The sequence below is a fragment of the Bombus flavifrons genome, chromosome 11, assembly GCF_040668555.2.
Source record: "Bombus flavifrons isolate JBK064 chromosome 11, iyBomFlav1_principal, whole genome shotgun sequence".
Lineage (NCBI taxonomy): Eukaryota > Metazoa > Arthropoda > Insecta > Hymenoptera > Apidae > Bombus > Bombus flavifrons.
In genome coordinates, this window is record NC_138452.1 from 4,900,651 (window position 1) to 4,921,708 (window position 21,058).

At 30.3% G+C, this 21,058-nt stretch overlaps 5 protein-coding genes across 17 annotated transcripts; 3 read left to right on the forward strand and 2 right to left on the reverse strand.

The window, feature by feature from the left end:
* Positions 1-440: 440 nt before the first annotated feature.
* LOC138185248 (steroid receptor RNA activator 1-like) lies at positions 441-6,680 on the reverse strand. Of its 7 annotated transcripts, none has more exons than XM_069124076.1 (5): positions 6,337-6,680; positions 1,971-2,276; positions 1,510-1,842; positions 907-1,377; positions 441-828 (listed from the first exon to the last, which is right to left on the reverse strand). In XM_069124076.1, exons 2-5 carry the CDS (start codon positions 1,987-1,989, stop codon positions 632-634), a joined length of 1,020 nt encoding a protein of 339 aa, XP_068980177.1. In that variant the 5' UTR covers positions 1,990-2,276; positions 6,337-6,680; the 3' UTR covers positions 441-631. The 7 variants fall into 7 exon arrangements, with proteins under 7 accessions (XP_068980177.1, XP_068980180.1, XP_068980179.1 ...); XM_069124079.1 differs by having other exon boundaries at positions 2,127-2,276; positions 6,337-6,679; XM_069124078.1 differs by having other exon boundaries at positions 1,948-2,276; positions 6,337-6,679.
* Positions 4,844-6,158, reverse strand: LOC138185249 (steroid receptor RNA activator 1-like). 3 transcript variants are annotated; one of them, XM_069124085.1, is made up of 3 exons: positions 6,050-6,158; positions 5,291-5,761; positions 4,844-5,212 (listed from the first exon to the last, which is right to left on the reverse strand). In XM_069124085.1, the coding sequence occupies exons 2-3, from the start codon at positions 5,745-5,747 to the stop codon at positions 5,016-5,018; spliced, it is 654 nt and encodes a 217-aa protein (XP_068980186.1). In that variant the 5' UTR covers positions 5,748-5,761; positions 6,050-6,158; the 3' UTR covers positions 4,844-5,015. The 3 variants fall into 3 exon arrangements, with proteins under 3 accessions (XP_068980186.1, XP_068980185.1, XP_068980184.1); XM_069124084.1 differs by having other exon boundaries at positions 5,871-6,155; XM_069124083.1 differs by having other exon boundaries at positions 4,846-5,212; positions 5,894-6,154.
* A 1,362-nt stretch (positions 6,681-8,042) lies between the features above and the next one.
* LOC138184670 (uncharacterized) lies at positions 8,043-9,670 on the forward strand. Its single transcript, XM_069122804.1, has 3 exons — positions 8,043-8,354; positions 8,496-9,089; positions 9,163-9,670. The coding sequence occupies exons 1-3, from the start codon at positions 8,285-8,287 to the stop codon at positions 9,429-9,431; spliced, it is 933 nt and encodes a 310-aa protein (XP_068978905.1). The 5' UTR covers positions 8,043-8,284; the 3' UTR covers positions 9,432-9,670.
* Positions 9,671-9,812: 142 nt separating this feature from the next.
* Sec24CD (COPII coat complex component secretory 24CD) lies at positions 9,813-16,366 on the forward strand. Of its 3 annotated transcripts, XM_069122800.1 has the most exons (19): positions 9,813-9,959; positions 10,537-10,800; positions 10,872-10,996; positions 11,373-11,478; positions 11,548-12,160; positions 12,191-12,494; positions 12,570-12,692; positions 12,767-12,946; positions 13,024-13,219; positions 13,288-13,403; positions 13,476-13,886; positions 13,967-14,093; positions 14,166-14,326; positions 14,401-14,580; positions 14,656-14,857; positions 14,936-15,130; positions 15,199-15,390; positions 15,472-15,665; positions 15,736-16,366. In XM_069122800.1, the coding sequence occupies exons 2-19, from the start codon at positions 10,545-10,547 to the stop codon at positions 15,877-15,879; spliced, it is 3,825 nt and encodes a 1,274-aa protein (XP_068978901.1). In that variant the 5' UTR covers positions 9,813-9,959; positions 10,537-10,544; the 3' UTR covers positions 15,880-16,366. The 3 variants fall into 3 exon arrangements, with proteins under 3 accessions (XP_068978901.1, XP_068978899.1, XP_068978900.1); XM_069122798.1 differs by having other exon boundaries at positions 11,548-12,494; XM_069122799.1 differs by lacking the exon at positions 9,813-9,959 and adding an exon at positions 10,022-10,154 and having other exon boundaries at positions 11,548-12,494.
* A 1,583-nt stretch (positions 16,367-17,949) lies between these two features.
* peng (Pumilio and CPL domain-containing protein penguin) lies at positions 17,950-20,510 on the forward strand. Of its 3 annotated transcripts, XM_069122803.1 has the most exons (3): positions 17,952-18,290; positions 18,569-19,657; positions 19,763-20,510. In XM_069122803.1, the coding sequence occupies exons 2-3, from the start codon at positions 18,580-18,582 to the stop codon at positions 20,431-20,433; spliced, it is 1,749 nt and encodes a 582-aa protein (XP_068978904.1). In that variant the 5' UTR covers positions 17,952-18,290; positions 18,569-18,579; the 3' UTR covers positions 20,434-20,510. The 3 variants fall into 3 exon arrangements, with proteins under 3 accessions (XP_068978903.1, XP_068978904.1, XP_068978902.1); XM_069122802.1 differs by having other exon boundaries at positions 17,950-18,386; positions 18,569-20,510; XM_069122801.1 differs by having other exon boundaries at positions 17,954-18,290; positions 18,569-20,510.
* The last annotated feature ends 548 nt before the right edge of the window (positions 20,511-21,058 follow it).

Consider the following 21,058-nt stretch of genomic DNA (forward strand, 5'->3'; position numbering starts at 1 on the left):
TGTAGAGATTTGTTTAACATCGTAACTAACACTTTTACTTACAAAACACGCGTCAACAAAGTACAGACTTGGCTAATCAAAACAATTTAATTACACTTACATCAAATACTTTTCGTTAAATTAACACTATGTGAAACTGCTAAATATTCGAACTATCCATATCTACGGAAAGCGAAATGAAAATGTAGCGGTAAATTAGAAAACTATATTATACATAATTTAATATTTTACGTTTCATTTACCATCTGATGAAAGGCGTGAAATTGAAGATGATGAGCCATATTTTCAATATATACATACATTCATTGAATGTACGCGTTTAAAAATAAGGTCGGAATATTGATTTTTTACCATTTTGATGTCAAGCATTGTAAAATGCGTTGAGTTCGTCTTACAACAAACTTCCACGTTATCAATAGATGTCAGAAGTACAATACACATTATATAAATTTCATGGGATTTGTTTTATTATAATAAAATTTGTTACATTCATAATATCAATAGTTTCTTTTTGCTGTGCACTTTTTAATAACATCAATTAATATATAAACTTATAAGCGAAAAGATAATGTCAATAACTATCGCAAAACAGTTACTGCATGCAAATATTATATACCCAAGGAATCATCATTTACTTGTTCTCTCCAGTAGATAACAAATGTAATTCAGGGCTTTGAGATTGTGTTACATTTGAATTTTTCATTTTGGTTTCCAATTCTAAAATAATATGCCTAATCCCAGGCATCCATGCACTACACAGACTAGCATGTTGCATCATTAATGAAGCATGTATCTCATCAGCTTTTTTAATATTTCCCTCTCGTAAAGCTGGAAACAAATATTCCATTATTCTTTTACCTCCAGAAGAAATCATGTATTCAAGAAATAATTAATCACAAAACTAACCTGTAGACAAATCAAAAACATTCTTGTATATCACATTATTTAATTTATCTTCAAGCCACACAGCTTTCAATATATCTAATCTCTTCTTTACCTCCTTAGTTTTATCTTTTTCCAATATATGCTCACTTATTACAATTTCCAAATTTTTCAAAACATTGTTTAATGTCTCATCCTTATTAGTCTCTATATTGTTTCCTTCTATATCTTTGTTTGAAGGACATAACAATGGAGGATGTGGTGCTATTAATAAATCAATCCAACCCTGTATATGTGGTGGCATTTTTAATGGCTTATTTACAGAAGATTCTTTATCTATAGCTTGTATAGATTCCATTGGAAATGCTACCGTCTTGTTCAGTACTCGCTTAGTAGGCGTTATGGAACTTTGTCCAGTAAAATATATCCATTTTGGAGAATCATTCCATCTGGTGTCATGACCAAATGAAACCTTTCGCGTAGAACGTTTCTGATCTGTAAAATAAAATTACATAAAGATAATAAGACATGTTACAAAACATATTTCTGTATCATACACATTATTATTGTTTATATTAAATATTCAAGAGAAACAGCTAAATACATATGTCAGAGTATTTATGTTACTTGTTTCCTTCAAAAGTTTGTTTAATGCCTTCTCTTTATCAACCTCTATATTGTTGCCTTCTATATTTTTGTTTGAAGGACATAACAATGGAGGATGCGGTGCTATTAATAGATCAATCCAACCCTGTATATGTGGTGGCATTTTTAATGGCTTATTTACAGAAGATTCTTTATCTATAGCTTGTATAGATTCCATTGGAAATGCTACCGTCTTGTTCAATACTCGCTTAGTAGGCGTTATGGAACTTTGTCCAGTAAAATATATCCATTTTGGAGAATCATTCCATCCAGGGTCATGACCTAATAAAACCTTACGCATAGAACGTTTTTGATCTACAAAATAAAATTACATAAAGATAATGAGACATGTTACTAAATGTATTTCTGTATCATAAACATTATTATTATATTAAATATTACAGAGAACTAGCTAAATACATTTGTCGAACTGCTTATATTACTTGTTTTCTTTTCGCTCATCTTTGATTGTAATCTTATCGAATTTTATGGTGAAGGAAATGTCAAAAGAAAATGATATGTAGAGTAAAACTGATTTAAGATTAGTATTTATATTAAATTTGATAAACACACTTATAAGCTATTCTAAGCATATTTACTTATACGGTATAATCGTAAACATATTAACGTTGAATAAGTATAAAACAGACTTGATGATATGACATTATGTGGGATCTTGTGTCAGACGTTCTGTAATATCGACTTCGAAAAAATCCTGTGGAAACTTTCCTCACTCTGCCACCAGAGGTCTACAGCAATAGTGAGCAATTTGGTTAGTTTTTCAAACTTTAATATATCAAAAAGGGCTTTTTACATGAGTAAAATGTCACAAAAAAGATGTGGCGATGCATTATAAATATTTTTAATTTTACCTTAGGACTAAACCTACCCTCAATTTTACAAAAACTCCAGAAAGTTTCATCTTTTCCATTCTGCGATTCCCCTAAAGCTAAACCGATAAAGTTGTCGATGAAGAGCATTTTTTCCGATTTCGATGATTTTGAAATATGTCATAAGGCTCGACAGTTTCAACAACTTTTATCTGCACATATAACCGGCGGTCGTCTTTAGTTTCCAAATTCTACGCAAAAATATCTCACCGCTCGGCTTCAGTTTTCAAACTGAGTTGGATTAACAGTACTATTAATTCAGCCGCCTCACGGCAGCCGGATTAATACTGCTACTATAACCCAGCCCAATGTGGGTTGTTGAGAAATGGTTTATGAGATATCATAGAAGCATTGAGAAGGTTCCATCCTACAAATACGTGTGAATGTATTAAATTTATATATTAATTTCCTTTAAATACGATACATGCCGATCATTAAATTAATATAAAAGTTCATTTCAAATGATGTATGACAACGATGACAATTTAGTTGAAAACTGCGCGGACAATCCGCGGTAAAAAAAGACCAGATCTCGATCAATATTTTCCTCATCAATGTTAAATGTCCATTCGATTGATTGAGATTAATATAATCGATCAATTTGCTTCGATGCATCCATGGAATCAGATACTTGTATTCGCTCACATATAACTCATTGCATGTCATTTTCTACACGATCATTTCTCTTATTTATTGTAATAAAATTGCTTTTTCCATATAGTAAAGAATATGTAGAAGTTGGAAAGAAATTCGCAACGCAGATTCGATAAACGGAAGCATTAATCATGCACATTATGGTACAATAAAAATGTTATACAGGATGGTTGGTAACTGGTGGTACAAGCGGAAAGGGGGTGATTCTACGCGAAAAAAGAAGTCGAAAATATAGAATAAAAATCTTTTTTTTAATTTTTTTTTTACATTCTTTTTTAAAATCTACAGTGAGATCCGTTATAACGAGACGTGATAAAGTGCATGCGTACCGAGCGAGAATTCAAAATTAATTTTCTTGAAAACAAAGCCTCAAACGAAAAATTTTTATTCTATATTTTCGACTTCTTTTTTCGCGTAGAATCACCCCCTTTCCGCTTGTACCACCAGTTACCAACCACCCTGTATATTTAACACAAATGTTAAATGAATTGTACTCACCGAATGACCCTATTCTCTCTAGACTCTTGAATTGATTGATGTGTGATAGCAAAGTGATTTAATTTTCAAAGCGTTTAGAGAACGTTAAAACTTTTTAACTGAACACAACTATTTTCCGATTACATAAATCGATCAATTAAATCAATCATTACAACATTACTGCTAGTTTCCCGATAGTAGCCGAAATTCAACAATTTGAGTTTTTCTACATGAAACCACTCCCCTAATAGATGTATTGATAGTGTTCAATATCAATGATTATAAATACTGTCGAAATGGAAAGCGGAAAGCATATCTACGGAAAGCGAAATGAAAATGTAGCGGTAAATTAGAAAACTATATTATACATAATTTAATATTTTATGTTTCATTTACCATCTGATGAAAGGCGTGAAATTGAAGATGATGAGCCATATTTTCAATATATACATACATTCATTGAATGTACGCGTTTAAAAATAAGGTGGGAATATTGATTTTTTACCATTTTGACGTCAAGCATTGTAAAATGCGTTGAGTTCGTCTTACAATAAACTTCCACTGTTCGGGATTTGGAGTGGCCGCCTGGTAATTGCCGTGACGATTTATGCGAACCAGATGCGATCCTCGGGCAGGACGACCGTCAAGGGTCTACGCTACCCTAGTGCGGACCCATCATAAACAATGGGCCTATTGTGCAGTCAAGGTACTTTAGGACCCCACGGAAAAGACCCATAAAATACCAAATTTCTTTATTTTTATGCTACATCTCAGGAAGACCGGACACGCAGGTTTCCCCAAGTACAAGGTCACCCGCGCACGAACCTTCATGAAGGCAGCCAGCCCATCTTCAAACGTACGTCTTTACCCAATGATCAGTTAGAAACAGACTTGAGACACACCCACCACGAACCTTCCTCTACGACAGCAACATCACCAAGAGACACTCTTGCACCAGTATTCTAAGAGTCAACACATAACAGTATTCAGTCAGTGAACATTATATTTAACAGGATAGCCAGTGAATTAAAGACAGTTGTAGTCAGAGTATTAAGTGGAACTCAGTGAACTTAAAGACAGTTGTATTCAGAGTATTGAGTGGAATAAATAAGGTGAACTAAACCTCGCTCTTTACATTTATTATAATACTCCACCTTGGGCGCTAATAACGTTCAAGGCTCGCGATACCAACCGATCAGTTGTGCCTGACTGCTCGTTAGTTAGTTATGTGTCGCGACATCCACGTTATCAATAGATGTCAGAAGTACAATACATATTATATAAATTTCATGGGATTTGTTTTATTGTGATAAAATTTGTTACATTCATAATATCAATAGTTTCTTTTTGCTGTGCACTTTTTAATAACATCAATTAATATATAAACTTATAAGCGAAAAGATAATGTCAATAACTATCGCAAAACAGTTACTGCATGCAAATATTATATACCCAAGGAATCATCATTTACTTATTTTCTCCAATAGATAATAAATGTAATTCAGGATTCTGAGATTGTGTTACATTTGAATTTTTCATTTTGGTTTCCAATTCTAAAATAATATGCCTAATCCCAGGCATCCATGCACTACACAGACTAGCATGTTGCATCATTAATGAAACATGTATCTCATCAGCTTTTTTAATATTCCCCTCTCGTAAAGCTGGAAACAAATTTTCCATTATTCTTCTACCTCCAAAAAAAATAATGTATTTAAGAAATGATTAGTCACAAAACTAACCTGTAGACAAATCTAAAACATTCTTGTATATCACATTATTTAATTTATCTTCAAGCCATACAGCCTTCAATATATCTAATCTCTTCTTTACCTCCTTAGTTCTACCATTTTCCAATATATGCTCACTAATTACTGTTTCCAAATTTTTCAAAACATTGTTTAATGCCTCCTCTTTATCAATCTCTATATTGTTTCCTTCTATATTTTTGTTTGAAGGACATAACAATGGAGGATGTGGTGCTGTTAATTGATCAGTCCTACCTTGTACATGTGGTGGCATGTTTAATGGCTTGTTTACAGAAGACTGTTTATCTACAGCTTGTATAGATCCCATTGGAAATGCTACCCTCTTGTTCAGTACTCGCTTAGTAGGTGTTATAGAACTTTGTCCAGTACAATATATCCATTTCGGAGGATCGTTCCATCCAGGGTCATGACCTAATAAAACCTTTTGCATAGAACGGTTCTGATCTGCAAAATAAAATTACGTGAAGATAATGAGACATGTTACAAAACATATTTCTATATCATACACATTATTATTGTTTATATTAAATATTACAGAGAAATAGCTAAATACATATGTCAAAGTATTTATATTACTTGTTTCCTTTTCGCTCATCTGTGATTGTAATCTTATCGAATTTTATACTGAAGGAAATGTCAAAAGAAAATGATAAATAGAGTAAAACTGATTTGGGATTAGTATTGACATTAAATTTGATAAGCACACTTATAAGCTGTTATAAGCATATTTACTCAGACGGTATAATCGTGAACATATTAACGTTGAATAAGTATAAAACAGACTTGATATGATATTATATGGGATCTTGTGTCAGACGTTCTGTAATATCGACTTCGAAAAAATCCTGTGAAAACTTTCCTCACTTTGCCACCAGAGGTCTACAGCAATAGTGAGCAAATTGGTTAGTTTTTCAAACTTTAATATATCAAAAAGGACTTTTTACATGAGTAAAATGTCACAAAAGAAATGTCGCAAAACACCATAAATATTTTTAATTTTACCTTAGGACTAGACCTACCCTTAATTTAACAAAAACTCCAGAAAACTTCATCTTTTCCATTCTGCAATTCCCCTAAAGCTAAACCGATAAAGTTGTCAATGAAGAGCATTTTTTCTGATTTCGATGATTTTGAAATATGTCATACGACTCGACAGTTTCAACAACTTTTATCTGTACATATGACCGGCAGTCATCTTTAGTTTTCGAATTTACGCAAAAATATCTCACCGCTCGGCCTCAGTTTTCAAGCTGAGTTGGATTAACAGTTCTATTAATTCAGCCGCCTCATAGCAGCCGGATTAATACTGCTACTATAATCCAACTTAATTTATGTTGTTGAGAAATGGTTTGGGTTAAGGTTAGATTTAACTCTAGTGGGCGATTCGCGAAATAAAAATGGCGAGGTTTTTTGAGATTTTTCCTAGATTGAGATTAATTTTAGGTTTAGTTCTAAAGTAAAATTGAAAATATCTATGAATTCTATATTATGTAAATCTAAATGTATTTAAACAACATTCTTTTGTACTATTTGAAATACTGCATCTTTATTTTAAATGCGTTGGAAAAGTTTATGAAAAGTAGTTTAATTTATATCTTTTCTTTATATTATATTTATAACTTTCAACATCTGGTGGCATTAAATGCAAAAATCTAACAAATCGATCGCAGCGTTATGACTAACGGCCAATGTATAAACTACACCTCTGGAACCTTTTTTAATTTATTCATTATTATTACAATATTATTATTACAATATCTTTTCATTATTCATTATTATTATTATATTTTAATATATACATATAAACATCTACTTATGCTTAATATTACTTAGGATATATTGCTTTATATACATATACGTACATACATATAAAATGCAAAGTATTTTTATGTTTGTTCGATTATAACTTAAGAGCTGAATCAATTTAGATTGTGTTTTAATCATTTGGTAAAGAATGTGATTTAAAAAATTTAGAATGAGTAAGTTACACATTAATTGGTGACGCAACGGTGAGGGATAGCCCGAACAGACCGATCGTCATTCTTCGGCTGTACTCGGAATAGGTTCGAGTGTTGTATGCGGTAGTAGGGAACATGAGACACATCTTACGTCTTACATCTTGCAATTAGAATAAAAATAATCACACTCGTATTTTCACTGGAAGGGGCATTTATAATGATTTTTATTAAAATACATAATTCTTATGCTTCTTTATTTATTACATATATAAACAAGGCCCAAGGACAAACATTAAAATATTCAGCTGTAGATCCACGGTACAAACGTTTATCTCGCGGCCAACTCTAAGAAGCCTGTTCATGATTCAATAATGTGAATAATCTGACGCTATTGCTTGAAGACAACACAACAAAAAAGATTGTATATAAAGAAATATTTTAATATGATTATTAAATACATAATTTCCTTTAAATAATGCTTATCTATTTTCTTTTCGTTTTGACTTATTCTTTGCAATATTAACATCTATCTAAAAATTCAATTACTAAAGACATATACCTGGACAAGGACAGATATATTTGTATTATAATATATATAATATATATATTATATTATATATTTTATATTATATAATATAATAATAATATATGTAAATGATATCTCTCTGACGATATTATAATATAGCTTTATTTGTTTAATTTACAAACATTATTTTTACGAAATTAATTATTTAATTCAATTTAATTTAATATAACATTATAATAATATTTATAATAAAAGTGTGTAGTATTTAATACGAGCTAAATATCATTGATCAATTACAAAATAGTGATTGTATATCTACTGATACTAATCATAAATCGAGTGTTGTAAAATTCCTAGTTAATTATTCAATATCAACTGACATGCAAGTGAAACTATTGACAAGTTTAAAGCGCTAATGTAACATAATGCGGATTACGACTTCAATCTATTTAGTTGAAACTTTCACCGAAAAGAAACATAATCATGAAGTTGTTCTGCCCTTCTAATATTTACCAAGAATCTTGGTTACTATTGAGTATAACGAAATTATTAGGTAAGGAATTGATTAAATAATAAAAATTATAAAATAAATTATCAGAAAATATAAGATTGTAAAAATTAATTTAAAGAAAGAATCATATTATTTTTTAAAAATTTACTTTCATATCAGGTTTTGAATATCTTTTCTTTACAGGTTTATATCCTACCAAATTTTTCAGAATTGCATTTCCAAATTATTTATATGTATCTATATTAGTGGCGCTTTATTGGTTTTGTCATTGGCAGTTTTTATATTATATATTTGACATGTTTGATAAATTTCGTTTTATAAATGACACGTTTTTACTTAGATATGTTCGAGTTTACTTAAATATACTTTCGTATCCTATAATAATAATTTCAAGTATGTACAAATGCTCAAAAGTAAAAGAAGTATTCGAACAGTTAGATACCGTTGACGAAAGCGCAAAGTTCTTAAATATAGAGATCGATCATTCTTTATGTATGAAAAATGATATTGTTAGAATAACTACTGCGATATTTGTAGTACTAACTTGTAATTTAATGGATTACTATGGATTATTGGATAACGATTCAGACTTTATATATCTTCTTATATGGGTAATTGATAGATTACCCGATTTTGTTTGTGTAATAGTAATATGTTCTTTTACTGTATTTATGTATAAAATTGAAATTAGATTTATGCAAATAAATACGATATTAAATATTATTACAAAAGGAAAACATTTCATTTCTATCTCTGAGATGTCCGATATGAATAATGGTATGTTTCTATTGTAATAGACATTTTTGCAAATTATTTTACATTAAAACGAATGGCTTATGTTGAAATTTAGTTTCCAGATATAGATTATTAAAATTGCTTCGATTCGAATTACACAAAACAATGTCACTTTTAAATGAAGCATATAGTTTTCGATTCAAACTCATGACAATAATATATATTGGATATATATGTCTACATGTGTGTATCATCTATAACCATACTTTTAACACATTTTATGCACCTGATGTAATACTGAGTTTTACATGGAGTACCATTGATTTAATCAAACTCGTCTACTTAATTCATTTATATGACAATCTAACACTAGAGGTAATTTAAAAATATTATTGTACATATAAGTTAATTACATTTCCTTGTTATATTTTGATTTTTCAGCATAAAGGAATAGATAAATAAAAATATGTATTAAACTTTATCCTTGAATAAATTTCAAATATTTTATAAGAATAGTAATCTTAACAATTTTTTAAATTCATGCGCTTGTATAGATACCAACTGATTAACAATAAAGTTACAAAGCGCACCATCTTTTATTAAAGAAGTGAAAATATTCGACCAGTTACTCGTCGTTCACCGCTTATTCAACTATTTCAGTAATTATATTATAATAATAAATACATGGTGGAACAAAATATATTCGTGTTTTTACTTAAATGTCCTCTTTACAATGTTCTAATTTTTTATTATGACGTGTCTCGTCAGCGTGCATTAAGCGCATGCGCAATGCCACCTTACGTGGCATCGGCAGCAGTCACTATTGCAGCGAAATATATTTTCTTCATTTAGTGTAAACATTTGTGGAAATATTAACTTTTGTTATGGTTCAAGTACGTTTAATGACATAACGTAAGTAATTTATATTACAAAAACACTTTGTAAATTACTCATTCGAAAGACTCGTTTATAAGCATTACTCTGTGCAAAATGGCTTATTCTATTTTACTACTCTAAAGTAACATTTGTTAATAATTTACCACATAGACTGAAGGTCGCTAAGTAATGAGCGTATAAGATTCATTTGAAATCAACGTCCAATATGGTGTACGATAATCACATATTTAATTTTGTATAGGTTATCTTATGTCTGTCAATATGTAGCATATTTTGAATGTCTATCTTTAATTTATGAATTTGTAATTGTGCTATGGAACGTGTTACTTATAACATTACGCAATCTTAGTTTATGCATTAAAGTTATATGTCTCATAAATATAAGTCTGTTTATTATTTTTAGAAAATTTAATTTTTTCATGTGTGCTTTATAGACATTAAAAAACTTAGTGTCAGAAAATGACTTAATTCGGTTTTGAATAACTATGAGATCATATATTCTCTGAAATAATTAAATTTTTTGAGATAATTAAAATAATAAAATTATAGTATAAAGAAAAACATTTACAAAAATAATTTGTTCTCTTTTTAGGATCAAAAATGAATCCACAATATATACAGCAGCAACAGTCACAACAACAGCAGCAACAGTCACAACAGCAACCTAGTTATTTCTCTGGTCCTCCAACTTCATCTCCATATGGAGAAGTAAATTCTAATGTTCCATCAAATATGTTAAAAAGACCCCCAATGAATTCACAATTATATACTTCTCAAAAAACAATGCAAGGACCTTCCCTTACTAATTTACATCAACCTCAAGCACCATGTTATATGAATAATATACAAACACAAGGTAATATGATTTACTCTTATTCTTCTTTGTTAGAATATATTTATTTTTATAACAAAATAACTTTTGTTTAGGAAATACTCAATATGAATTATCTACAAACAATCCACATATTATACCACCTCCAACAAGTCAAAATAATATAGTTAATCAAATGTCAAATATGTCTTTGGGAGATCAACAAAGACCACCATCTGTGGTAATTATACAGTTTATACAGGGTGGTTGGTAACTGGTGGTACAAGCGAAAAGGAGGTGATTCTACACGAAAAAAGAAGTCGAAAATGTAGAATAAAAATTTTTTTTTAATTTTTTTTTACATTCTTTTTTAAAATCTACAGTGAGATCCGTTATAACGAGACGTGATAAAGTGCATGCGTACCGAGCGAAAATTCAAAGTCGATTTTCTCAAAAACAAAGCCTCAAACGAAAAATTTTTATTCTGTATTTTCGACTTCTTTTTTCGCTTAGAATCACCCCTTTTCCGCTTGTACCACCAGTTACCAACCACCCTGTATATGACATGAACATACTTATAAAGTACTTGATGCATTAATTTCCATTTCGTATCACAGCAAAATTTCCCTCCACCACCTTTACCTGGAAAGAGCAGTCCAACAATATCTACACCTTCAAATGTGAATGGTTTTAATAATTTATTAGAAACATCATCAGGAAGTGGTAAGAATAAAAAACTCAATTAACATTCACTAAAGTTAATAGAAAATTAAATTTCTTTTACTTTAACAGGTTCCACAGGGCAAACTGATCCTGGTGGAAAATCTGCATCAGCTATTTCTGGACAGAATGTGCAAGAGCAAAAAGCAGCTTTAAAAGCTTCTACACCACAGCTTACTGGTCTTCCATTTTCAGGACATTCTACAGGGACTACTTCTAGCCATTATTATGCTGGACAAACTTTGCAGTCTGAACAAGCATTCAATGCAGGATTGTCTTTAAATCAACATCAACCTGGTCAAATGAACGTTACTGATATATCTGAGCAATCGAATTTTCCCAAGCCACCAATGGGGCAAAGATCTACAGTTCCACCATTACAGGGGCAACAAAATGTGTCTAGTTTATCTTTACCTGGGCAGCAAAATCTTCCTAACCCAATAATACCGGGTCAAACAAATATATCAGAGCCTCCATTATCAAATCAACAAATACATAACAACATGCTCATGCAAGGTACACATGGACAACAAAATTTAATAGGACCACCAAAACAAAATTTGTCAAATCCACTGTCACAAACTCAACAAACATTGTCTGGTCCTCCTATCTCTACACCACCCTTACCAGGACAACATTATTCTTCATTACAAGGGCAGCAAAAATCTGGTCATTCCTTTGGTCCTTCGCAAATGAATCAACAGAACATACACCTACCTCCAATACCAGGCCAGCAAAGTGGTGCCCCACCTTCATTAACAACTCAACAGGGCTTTAATAGGCCACCATTATTAGGACAACAAAATTTACCAAATTCACAAATGCCACCTCCATTACCTGGTCAACCAGTGGGACAGATGATAAATTCTGGTACAAATTTACCACAATCTGGGCAAAGACCGTACACATCTGGACCACCAATGCAAGGACAACATATGGGAAATCCTGTAGGAGTTAGTCGTAGCTCACCCAATGCAATGCCAAACTATCAACATACAGGATATCAGGGCTATAATAACGTACGTTGTTTCTGAAAGTAATAATTATTAAAATTACTAGAAGTTATCTATTACAAATCTCTTTTCTTGTTTTAGGATATGTATAATGCTCAAAGAGGTTCATATCCAGGTATTTCACCAGGCGTAACGAGTGGATATCAGCCAGGTATGCAACCACAACAAACTAGACGTTTAGATCCTGAGCAAATGCCAAGTCCGGTAAGAAATTATATATGAAATTGTCATAACTTACAGTTTGGTTCTTTAAGATAACCTCAAACATATTTTTAAAGATTCAAGTAATTCAAGATGATCAACGTGTAAAAGGTGGTGTATTCTTAACAAATCAAAAGGGATTGGTTCCGCCATTAGTAACCACCAAATTCATAACGCAGGATCAAGGAAATGCATCGCCTAGATATATCAGATCTACTATGTACACTGTTCCTACCACAGCAGATATTATAAAACAAGTACGTTGAATAATTTATGTGTACGTAAAATCATTAACTTAATTTTATACAGACCTCAAAATAATTTTCCTTTCCAGACGAATGTTCCATTTGGTCTAATAGTAAGTCCAATGGCTCGTATAGCGGAAGGAGAATACGAACCACCTATTGTAGATATGGGTGAAATTGGTCCAGTGCGTTGTGTGCGATGTAAAGCATATATGAGTCCATTTATGCAATTTATTGATGCAGGAAGAAGATTCCAATGCATGTTTTGTAAAGCAACAACTGAAGGTGCAAATTCATTTTCTTAGCATATTTTATTTGATACAATTGTTAGTCTTTTTTTGTTTTGAATTTAGTTCCAGCAGAGTATTTCCAACATCTGGATCATACTGGACAACGTATGGATCGTTATGAAAGACCAGAATTAATGTTAGGAACATATGAATATATTGCTACTAAAGATTACTGCAGAGTAAGATATGGATTAAAAGACTATTTTATTGTAACACTTTCTATTACCTTAATCTTGAAATATTCATTTTAGAATAATGTTTTTCCAAAACCACCAGCTATTGTGTTCGTGATTGATGTATCATACAACACAGTTAAATCTGGTTTAGTTAATTTATTATGTATGCAAATGAAGTCAATCTTGCGACATTTACCCGTTGACGCTGGTCAATCGAAAACGAACATGAAAGTAGGATTTATAACGTACAATAATACGGTGCACTTTTACAATATTAATTCCTGCCTTGCTCAACCACAAATGATGGTTGTGGGGGACGTACAAGACGTTTTTATGCCACTTCTTGATGGATTTTTATGCGATGTCGAAGAAAGCGAATCTGTTATTGATGGTTTAATGACACAAATACCAGCAATGTTTGCAGACACACGTGAAACAGAAACAATTCTTGCACCAGCCATCCAGGCCGGATTAGAAGCATTAAAGGTATCTTTACAATACATAGTATGAGATAAAACAATTATGAAATATATCAACCAATTACAATTTTAATAAAAAATCTTAAGGCTTCAGATTGCTCTGGGAAATTAATGGTTTTCCATTCTTCTTTGCCCATTGCTGATGCACCTGGTAAACTGAAAAATCGTGATGATCGTAAAGTACTTGGAACAGAGAAAGAGAAAACTGTATTAGGTGAATTGGTTTCATTACTTCTAAGTTAATATTATGCCCAATTTATAACCAAAAATTCACTTTCCTTTTCAGCGCCGCAAAATAATGTTTACAATAATCTAGGTCAAGATTGCGTAGGTGTGGGTTGTTCTGTAGATTTGTTTGTTTTCAATAATTCATATGTGGATCTTGCGACAATAGGACAAATTGCCAGATTAACTGGTGGAGAAGTTTATAAATATACTTATTTTCAGGTAATAGTAGTAACATTAATTTAATATTGGCAAGTAAAAAATGTATACCATGTGTGAAGTTTTGTATTTTTTAGGCTGATATGGATGGTGACCGTTTAGTTTCGGATGTTATTAATAACATTAGTAGACCAATTGCATTTGATGCCATTATGCGCGTACGTACCTCTACCGGAGTTCGCGCAACTGATTTCTACGGTCACTTCTTTATGTCAAATACTACAGATATGGAATTAGCTAGTATAGATTGTAATAAGGTAAAGTGTTGTTGCGATTTAACTTTGTATTTTATTACATATTTTAAAAGTTAATTTTTACATTTAACATTTCAGGCCATTGCTATAGAAGTGAAACATGATGATAAACTAACAGATGATGAAGGTGTATATATTCAAGCAGCTTTGTTGTACACTTCCTGCAGTGGAGTTAGGAGACTACGTATTATTAACCTTAGTTTAAAAACGTCGTCTCAAATGGCTGAATTATATCGGACTTGTGACCTAGATGCTATCATAAATTATTTCTCTAAACAAAGTGAGATAAATCATTATTATGCCATGATGATCTCAAATATATTAAATATTAGTTTATTAAACCTAATTATTACTTCAGGTGTGTTTAAACTAATTGAATCAACTCCAAAAACCGTGAAAGATAATTTAATTTCAAGATGTGCTAATATATTGGCGGCATATCGAAAACATTGTGCTTCTCCATCAAATGCTGGTCAATTAATATTACCAGAATGTATGAAATTACTCCCACTCTACATCAACTCGTTATTGAAAAGTGATGCAATATCTGGAGGTACATAATTTTGTTCCTAATTCCGTACGTTTCACAATGTGGTCAATGCTATAAATTCAATTTTCTAGGTGCTGATATGACTATTGACGATAGATCTTTCGTTATGCAAACAGTTGCAACTATGCCAATTTCTATATCAGTTGTGTATATCTATCCGAGATTACTTCCTTTACACGATATTGACCCTCAAGATTCAGAGTTACCACAAATATTGCGCTGCTCCATTGATAAATTCACTGATGATGGCGCGTACTTACTGGGTATGATTTCATTTACCAATTTCTTGATAAGTTTTCAATTTTTAATTATATCTATTTTTATTTTATATTTTACATTTTTAGAAAACAGTATCCACATGTTCCTGTGGTTAGGCCTGGCACTTTCCCCACAATGGGTACAGGCAGTATTCGGTGTCCCATCAGTAGTTCAAGTTGACACAGACTGTACTGCACTGCCAGTATTAGATACTCCACTAAATAAACGGATTACCGATATCATTAATCGTGTACGTATGGAAAGGCATCGTTGTATGAGGGTAAGTAAATCAAAATTTATGAAATGTACTAAAAATGTCATGAAACTCATATTTTATTAAATCTTTTCAGTTAACTATAGTAAGACAACGTGAAAAATTAGAAATGGTATTACGTCATTTCTTGATTGAGGATAGAGAAAACGATGGAAGCCCGAGTTACGTTGATTTTCTTTGCCATATGCACAAAGAAATAAGAACACTTCTTAGTCAATGAAATGAATATTAAAGAGCAATCAGTTACCTTATGTTGAAACCCTAGCTTGCTACATGTTTGTGACTATTGTCATGTTATGTCGAGGATCAGTTAGATTATTAAAACAAAATTCATTCATAGCTCAATGGAAAGCATAGGTTGTGCGTGCATTCATATGCATCATGACAAAAAAAATGTGAAGCAAAACTTAACATATATTTGTAACATGATACCTATAAAAGGGCAATGAGAACTTTACAAAATAACTAATCATTCCGTGGAAAAGAATGGTGTATTTGACATCATATGAAAACATCCGAATGCACTCATACAGTGATTTATACATGAATTGTAAACGTAAACTTGTATTATTACATTTTATTTTAACTAGCTCATTAATGTTATCATTATGTTAAATTAAATAATAAAAATGTATTAAATCATTATAAATTTATATATGAAAACAATATCTTGTGTTAATTGAATAATACTACTGCAATGAAAGCTATTTGTATGTTAATACTATTTTACTATATTATATATTACAATCTCAAAAATGTTTTATATTTGAGAGTGCATATAAAACAGTTATATGACATCATTTTTTATTATATTTTAATTTCCACTTTTAAATATAGCGTTATTGTGAGTTATGTCTAATAAATTTCATATATGTACATTATCAATGCATTTAATTTAATTATTTAATCATATAAACACAAATATTTAGAAAAATATATGTAGAAACGACCAAAAGCTATAAATAAGTATATATTTCTATTTATATATCATTATATTTTGTAAATACTTGAAAATTTTTTATTTCTTTCTAAATATGTTTTGAAGTTATCCAAATTTACGGATATTTTATTATTTATCCTTTTTATTTAGTGTTGTCACAGTCATACAAATAGATCTCGATACTCGCTAGAAAGACTCATTCGAAAATTGAGTCGTGAAAAATCACTATGGAACACAACAAAGTCCTCGTTCTTACAAGACAGACAGAAATAAGTAGAGTGTCTCTTCATAGCATGTCATGAATGCGCAGAACATGAACCTTCTTGTCTTCCATGTTGATTGTTCATAACTCTATCGTGTCAATCCACTGTATCTTTATATCTCTATGGTATAATCAAAAATGAATAGGAAGATCATCAATGCGGTCTTTTCGATACCTACGTTCTACATATTTCACTCTAAGCTTTTTCCTGTAAAATCATTACGTTTCTTTCTACTTAACTCGACTATAAAGTTTGTCACAGAGTAGATGCTTATTATCCATTTTATATCTTGAAAATATTTCTTGAAAATATTTTGCAATGAAACTTTTTGTCAGAAATCGGATGCCACTTACTTCATTGTTCAAATTGATTGAAGTTTCTCATGCATTTTATAAATGTCAGGTAAAACTTTTTTTTAATATGCTTATATTTTACTTATATTATATAAAAATAAATATTTTTTCTAAGTGAAGGGGACGGGATGATACTGATTGCCTTCCCGTCCCTCAATGTCCCTCGATCGCCCGATCGATTACCTTGATGTCACTCGATAACAAGTATATTTATTAATATTCATAAGTAATAATTGTTAAATTATAATGAGTACACATTTGTTATAATTAAAAAAATGTAGTATTAAATTTAGCTTCAACTTGATTTTACCTCTATAATAAATACGTTTAGCCAGACAATAAATAACAAATACGCATTAATTATAACGTGTCATTAAAATTTGTATTATTATCTTATAGATTATCTTATACATATGTTAATTGAAAAATATGTTAATATCAATTTTGTAAATAATTATACTAGGAAATGATATAAATATTTATGCAACGATTGAATGAAAATTATTTGTATTATCATTAATAAAACTTTAATTGAAAACATAAAATACGATTTAACATGTTTTAATATCTAAGCATGTGTGTTTTGAATTTGCACATTGAGGATATATTGAGGATTGTATATATTTAATTTACAAATATTGTCAAATTTTGTCAATACCGCCTGACAAAATCTGCAATCACTTGGTTGCCAACCCAATATACTTTTTAATAAAAAAAAAGTCTCTATTAGAACCAATTATTCGAACCAACTTTTAAGATCAGCAAAACGAAACTGTATAACCCTTTTTTAACCAAGTATTTTGCTAACAATTGTTACACTAGAGCCGCGTTGGTTTAATGGGCTAGGCTTAAGTCCGTAATCGAGAGGACTTCGGAGTTCAAATTTTAATGGTCCAGTCAATTTTCAGCAGTTTTTCTTACCAAGAGTTCATTGGTGAACAGTGTAGCCGTTGACTACCAGAGGCCCTCATTCTTAATGTCCACTTTTGACTGACATTTTTAACAGTGCTGTAGACCTCGTATCATGGAAATTTCCCTATTCGTTTCCGAGTGTAATCATTAACATCAAAGAAACGTAACTATATTTATATTTAAAATCTTTTTCTGATTTAGTTTGATGTGATATATTTACATAATTTTAAACACAACTTTACACAATATCAAACTTAAAGTAATGTTATCTTTATTATTTATGGATTCTTTATACATAGTCATCTATAGGTTATTTTTGGGTTATGTTGTTCTATCAATATATCTCAATTAGTTATTATGTATTATATGAACATTAGAAAAAATAAATAAATGATTATATACTTTTTATTTGCGTTAATTTTGTCTTTTATTTGGTTTCAGAGATTTACAAAATGACAAAACGAAAACTAAAATCTGATAATGAATCAAGACCAAAGAAAAATAAAACAGAAAATAGCAATCATATGTATAACAACATAAAAAATAATAAAGATAATAAACTTAAAATTAAAAAGACAGCAAAGGAAAAAGGTGAAGAAGTTGTAACAAAAGATGGCAAAGAGAATCATAATATCAACAATATAAACGGAAAATCTAAGATGGTAAATAGCAACTCTATGGAAAAGCCAAATTGGCAAGAATTTAAAAAAAAAAAGAAAGAAATTAGAGAAAAATATAAAGCAAAACGTTTCAGTAATATTTATGATATATCGATTGTAACAAAGCAGCTTGGTGAGAAATTACGTAGGGTTGACTGTTCAAAACTGGAACGTAAAAAATTAATTTTAAAGGCACATGATTTACTAAAAACTAGTTACAATAAAATAATATTTACACATGATATGTCTCGTATCATTCAGTGGATCTTCAAGTATAGTGACGTAGAGATTCGACAGGCTATTTCTAAAGAGTTGAAACCTTCATTTTTGTCTATGATTGAATCAAAATATGCAAGGAATTGTATAAAAACAATGTTAAAGTATGGATCTCAAGAAACTAGGCATGAAATTATTTCTACTTGTTATGGTAATATAGTAAGATTCATGAGTCATTCTGTATCTGCTCCATTATTGGAACTTATGTATTCAACATGGGCTACAGAAATAGAGAAAAGATACTTTAAACAAGAATTTTATGGTGACATGTATAAACAGGCTAAGGATAAAAAAATTAAGACTTTGTCTGATACATATGTAACTGCAGAATATATGAAAACAGCAACATTGTCTGCAGTAAAAGGAAATTTAATGAGAATATTAAATAAGAAATTTTTAAATTCCACTCTTTTGCACTGTGTCCTTTTAGAATTCTTAAATAATTGTTCTCTTGAAGATAAAAAGGAAATAATAGCTATGTTAAGAAGTTCGATGGTAGAATTGTCTCAAACAAAATTTGGTTCGCAAGTTGCTGTAATATGTATATGGCATGGCTCAAACAAGGACAGAAAAATCATTATGAAATCTATTAAAGGTAATATAAAAAATATTTCAATGTCTGAGTATGGATATTTGATACTATTAGCATTATTTGATTCAGTAGATGATACTGTTTTAATAAAAAAAATTATATTCTCAGAAATACAAAATGATCTGACAGATATAGCATTAAGTGATCATGGAAAACATGTAATATTGTATTTAGTAGCTAGAAGAAATTCCCATTATTTTGCTCCCAGTATAGTGAAATACTTAGAGCAAGGAGACAACAATGCAACAAGCAAAAAACCAGCTCATATAAGAGAGAAAGAACTTTTAGATTTAATTTCTGATTCACTTCTTGAATCTGTAATTATAAACACGCCGATTTGGATGTCCAACAGTTCTATTGCAATGGTAACATTAGCAATACTGAAAGTAGGTACTAAAGAAAAATTAGAAAAAGCCTTCGAAGCTGTTACTATATTTATCACAGACTTAAAATCAAAGATTAAAGAAGGAGATGAAGAATATAAACCTGTTGAGCATGCCGGTTTACATATGATGTTAAAAAAGCTAATACTAAATGACAAAGAGTTGCAAGAGAAAGGTGAAAGCTCATTTGGAAAAATATTAGTTAATCATTTAGAAACAAATATTATAGAGGAATGGATAGAATGCAATAGAGGATGCTTTTTGTTAGTATTATTACTAGAAAATGGAACAGTGTCCACTGTGAATACTATACTTTCTAAGTTAAAACCAGTGATGAATATTTTGAAGTCAAAATCAAATCCAGGTGCCAAAATCTTGTTAAAGAAGTTAAAATAAATGAATTATTTATGTAGATAAATAATGAGCAACAAAGATTGTACTAAGTTGCAGAAATAAAAATTATAAATACTAAATCATGTTTTGATAGAAATTATGAGGATATTTAACATGTATGGGTATATGTTACTGCATTTCATTTATAACATAAATATTAGTAATAATTCCTTTTTTTATCTTTTAAATTTGTTAACGTATATAAATAATTATGTAAAAATTATACATAATATAATGTATAGTTACTTATGTATTACATATTATTTTATTACACTTACCTATACCTACCTATGCAAATGCACAAGTATATGTAAACTTGTGTTTCAAATGCAAACTTTATTAATTTTATTTATTTAGTAAAGTTACTCTATCATTCCATTATCATTTGAAAGGAAAGGTTTTCTTTTCTTCTCTAAGAAGTATATAATAAACAATTAATTTCTTTTTCTAAGGGGACTAAATTTAATTATTGTGCGATTTTGTTATTTCCATATTTGTTCATATCGAATAGAAAAGTTTTCTGTAGAACAGTACTATGAAATAGGTTCTTGTATAGACTAGCCTGGAACTAAAAAGAGCAGATCTCTAACTTTATAGGTTTTTGTATATGTGAGCATGGAACGCTTTC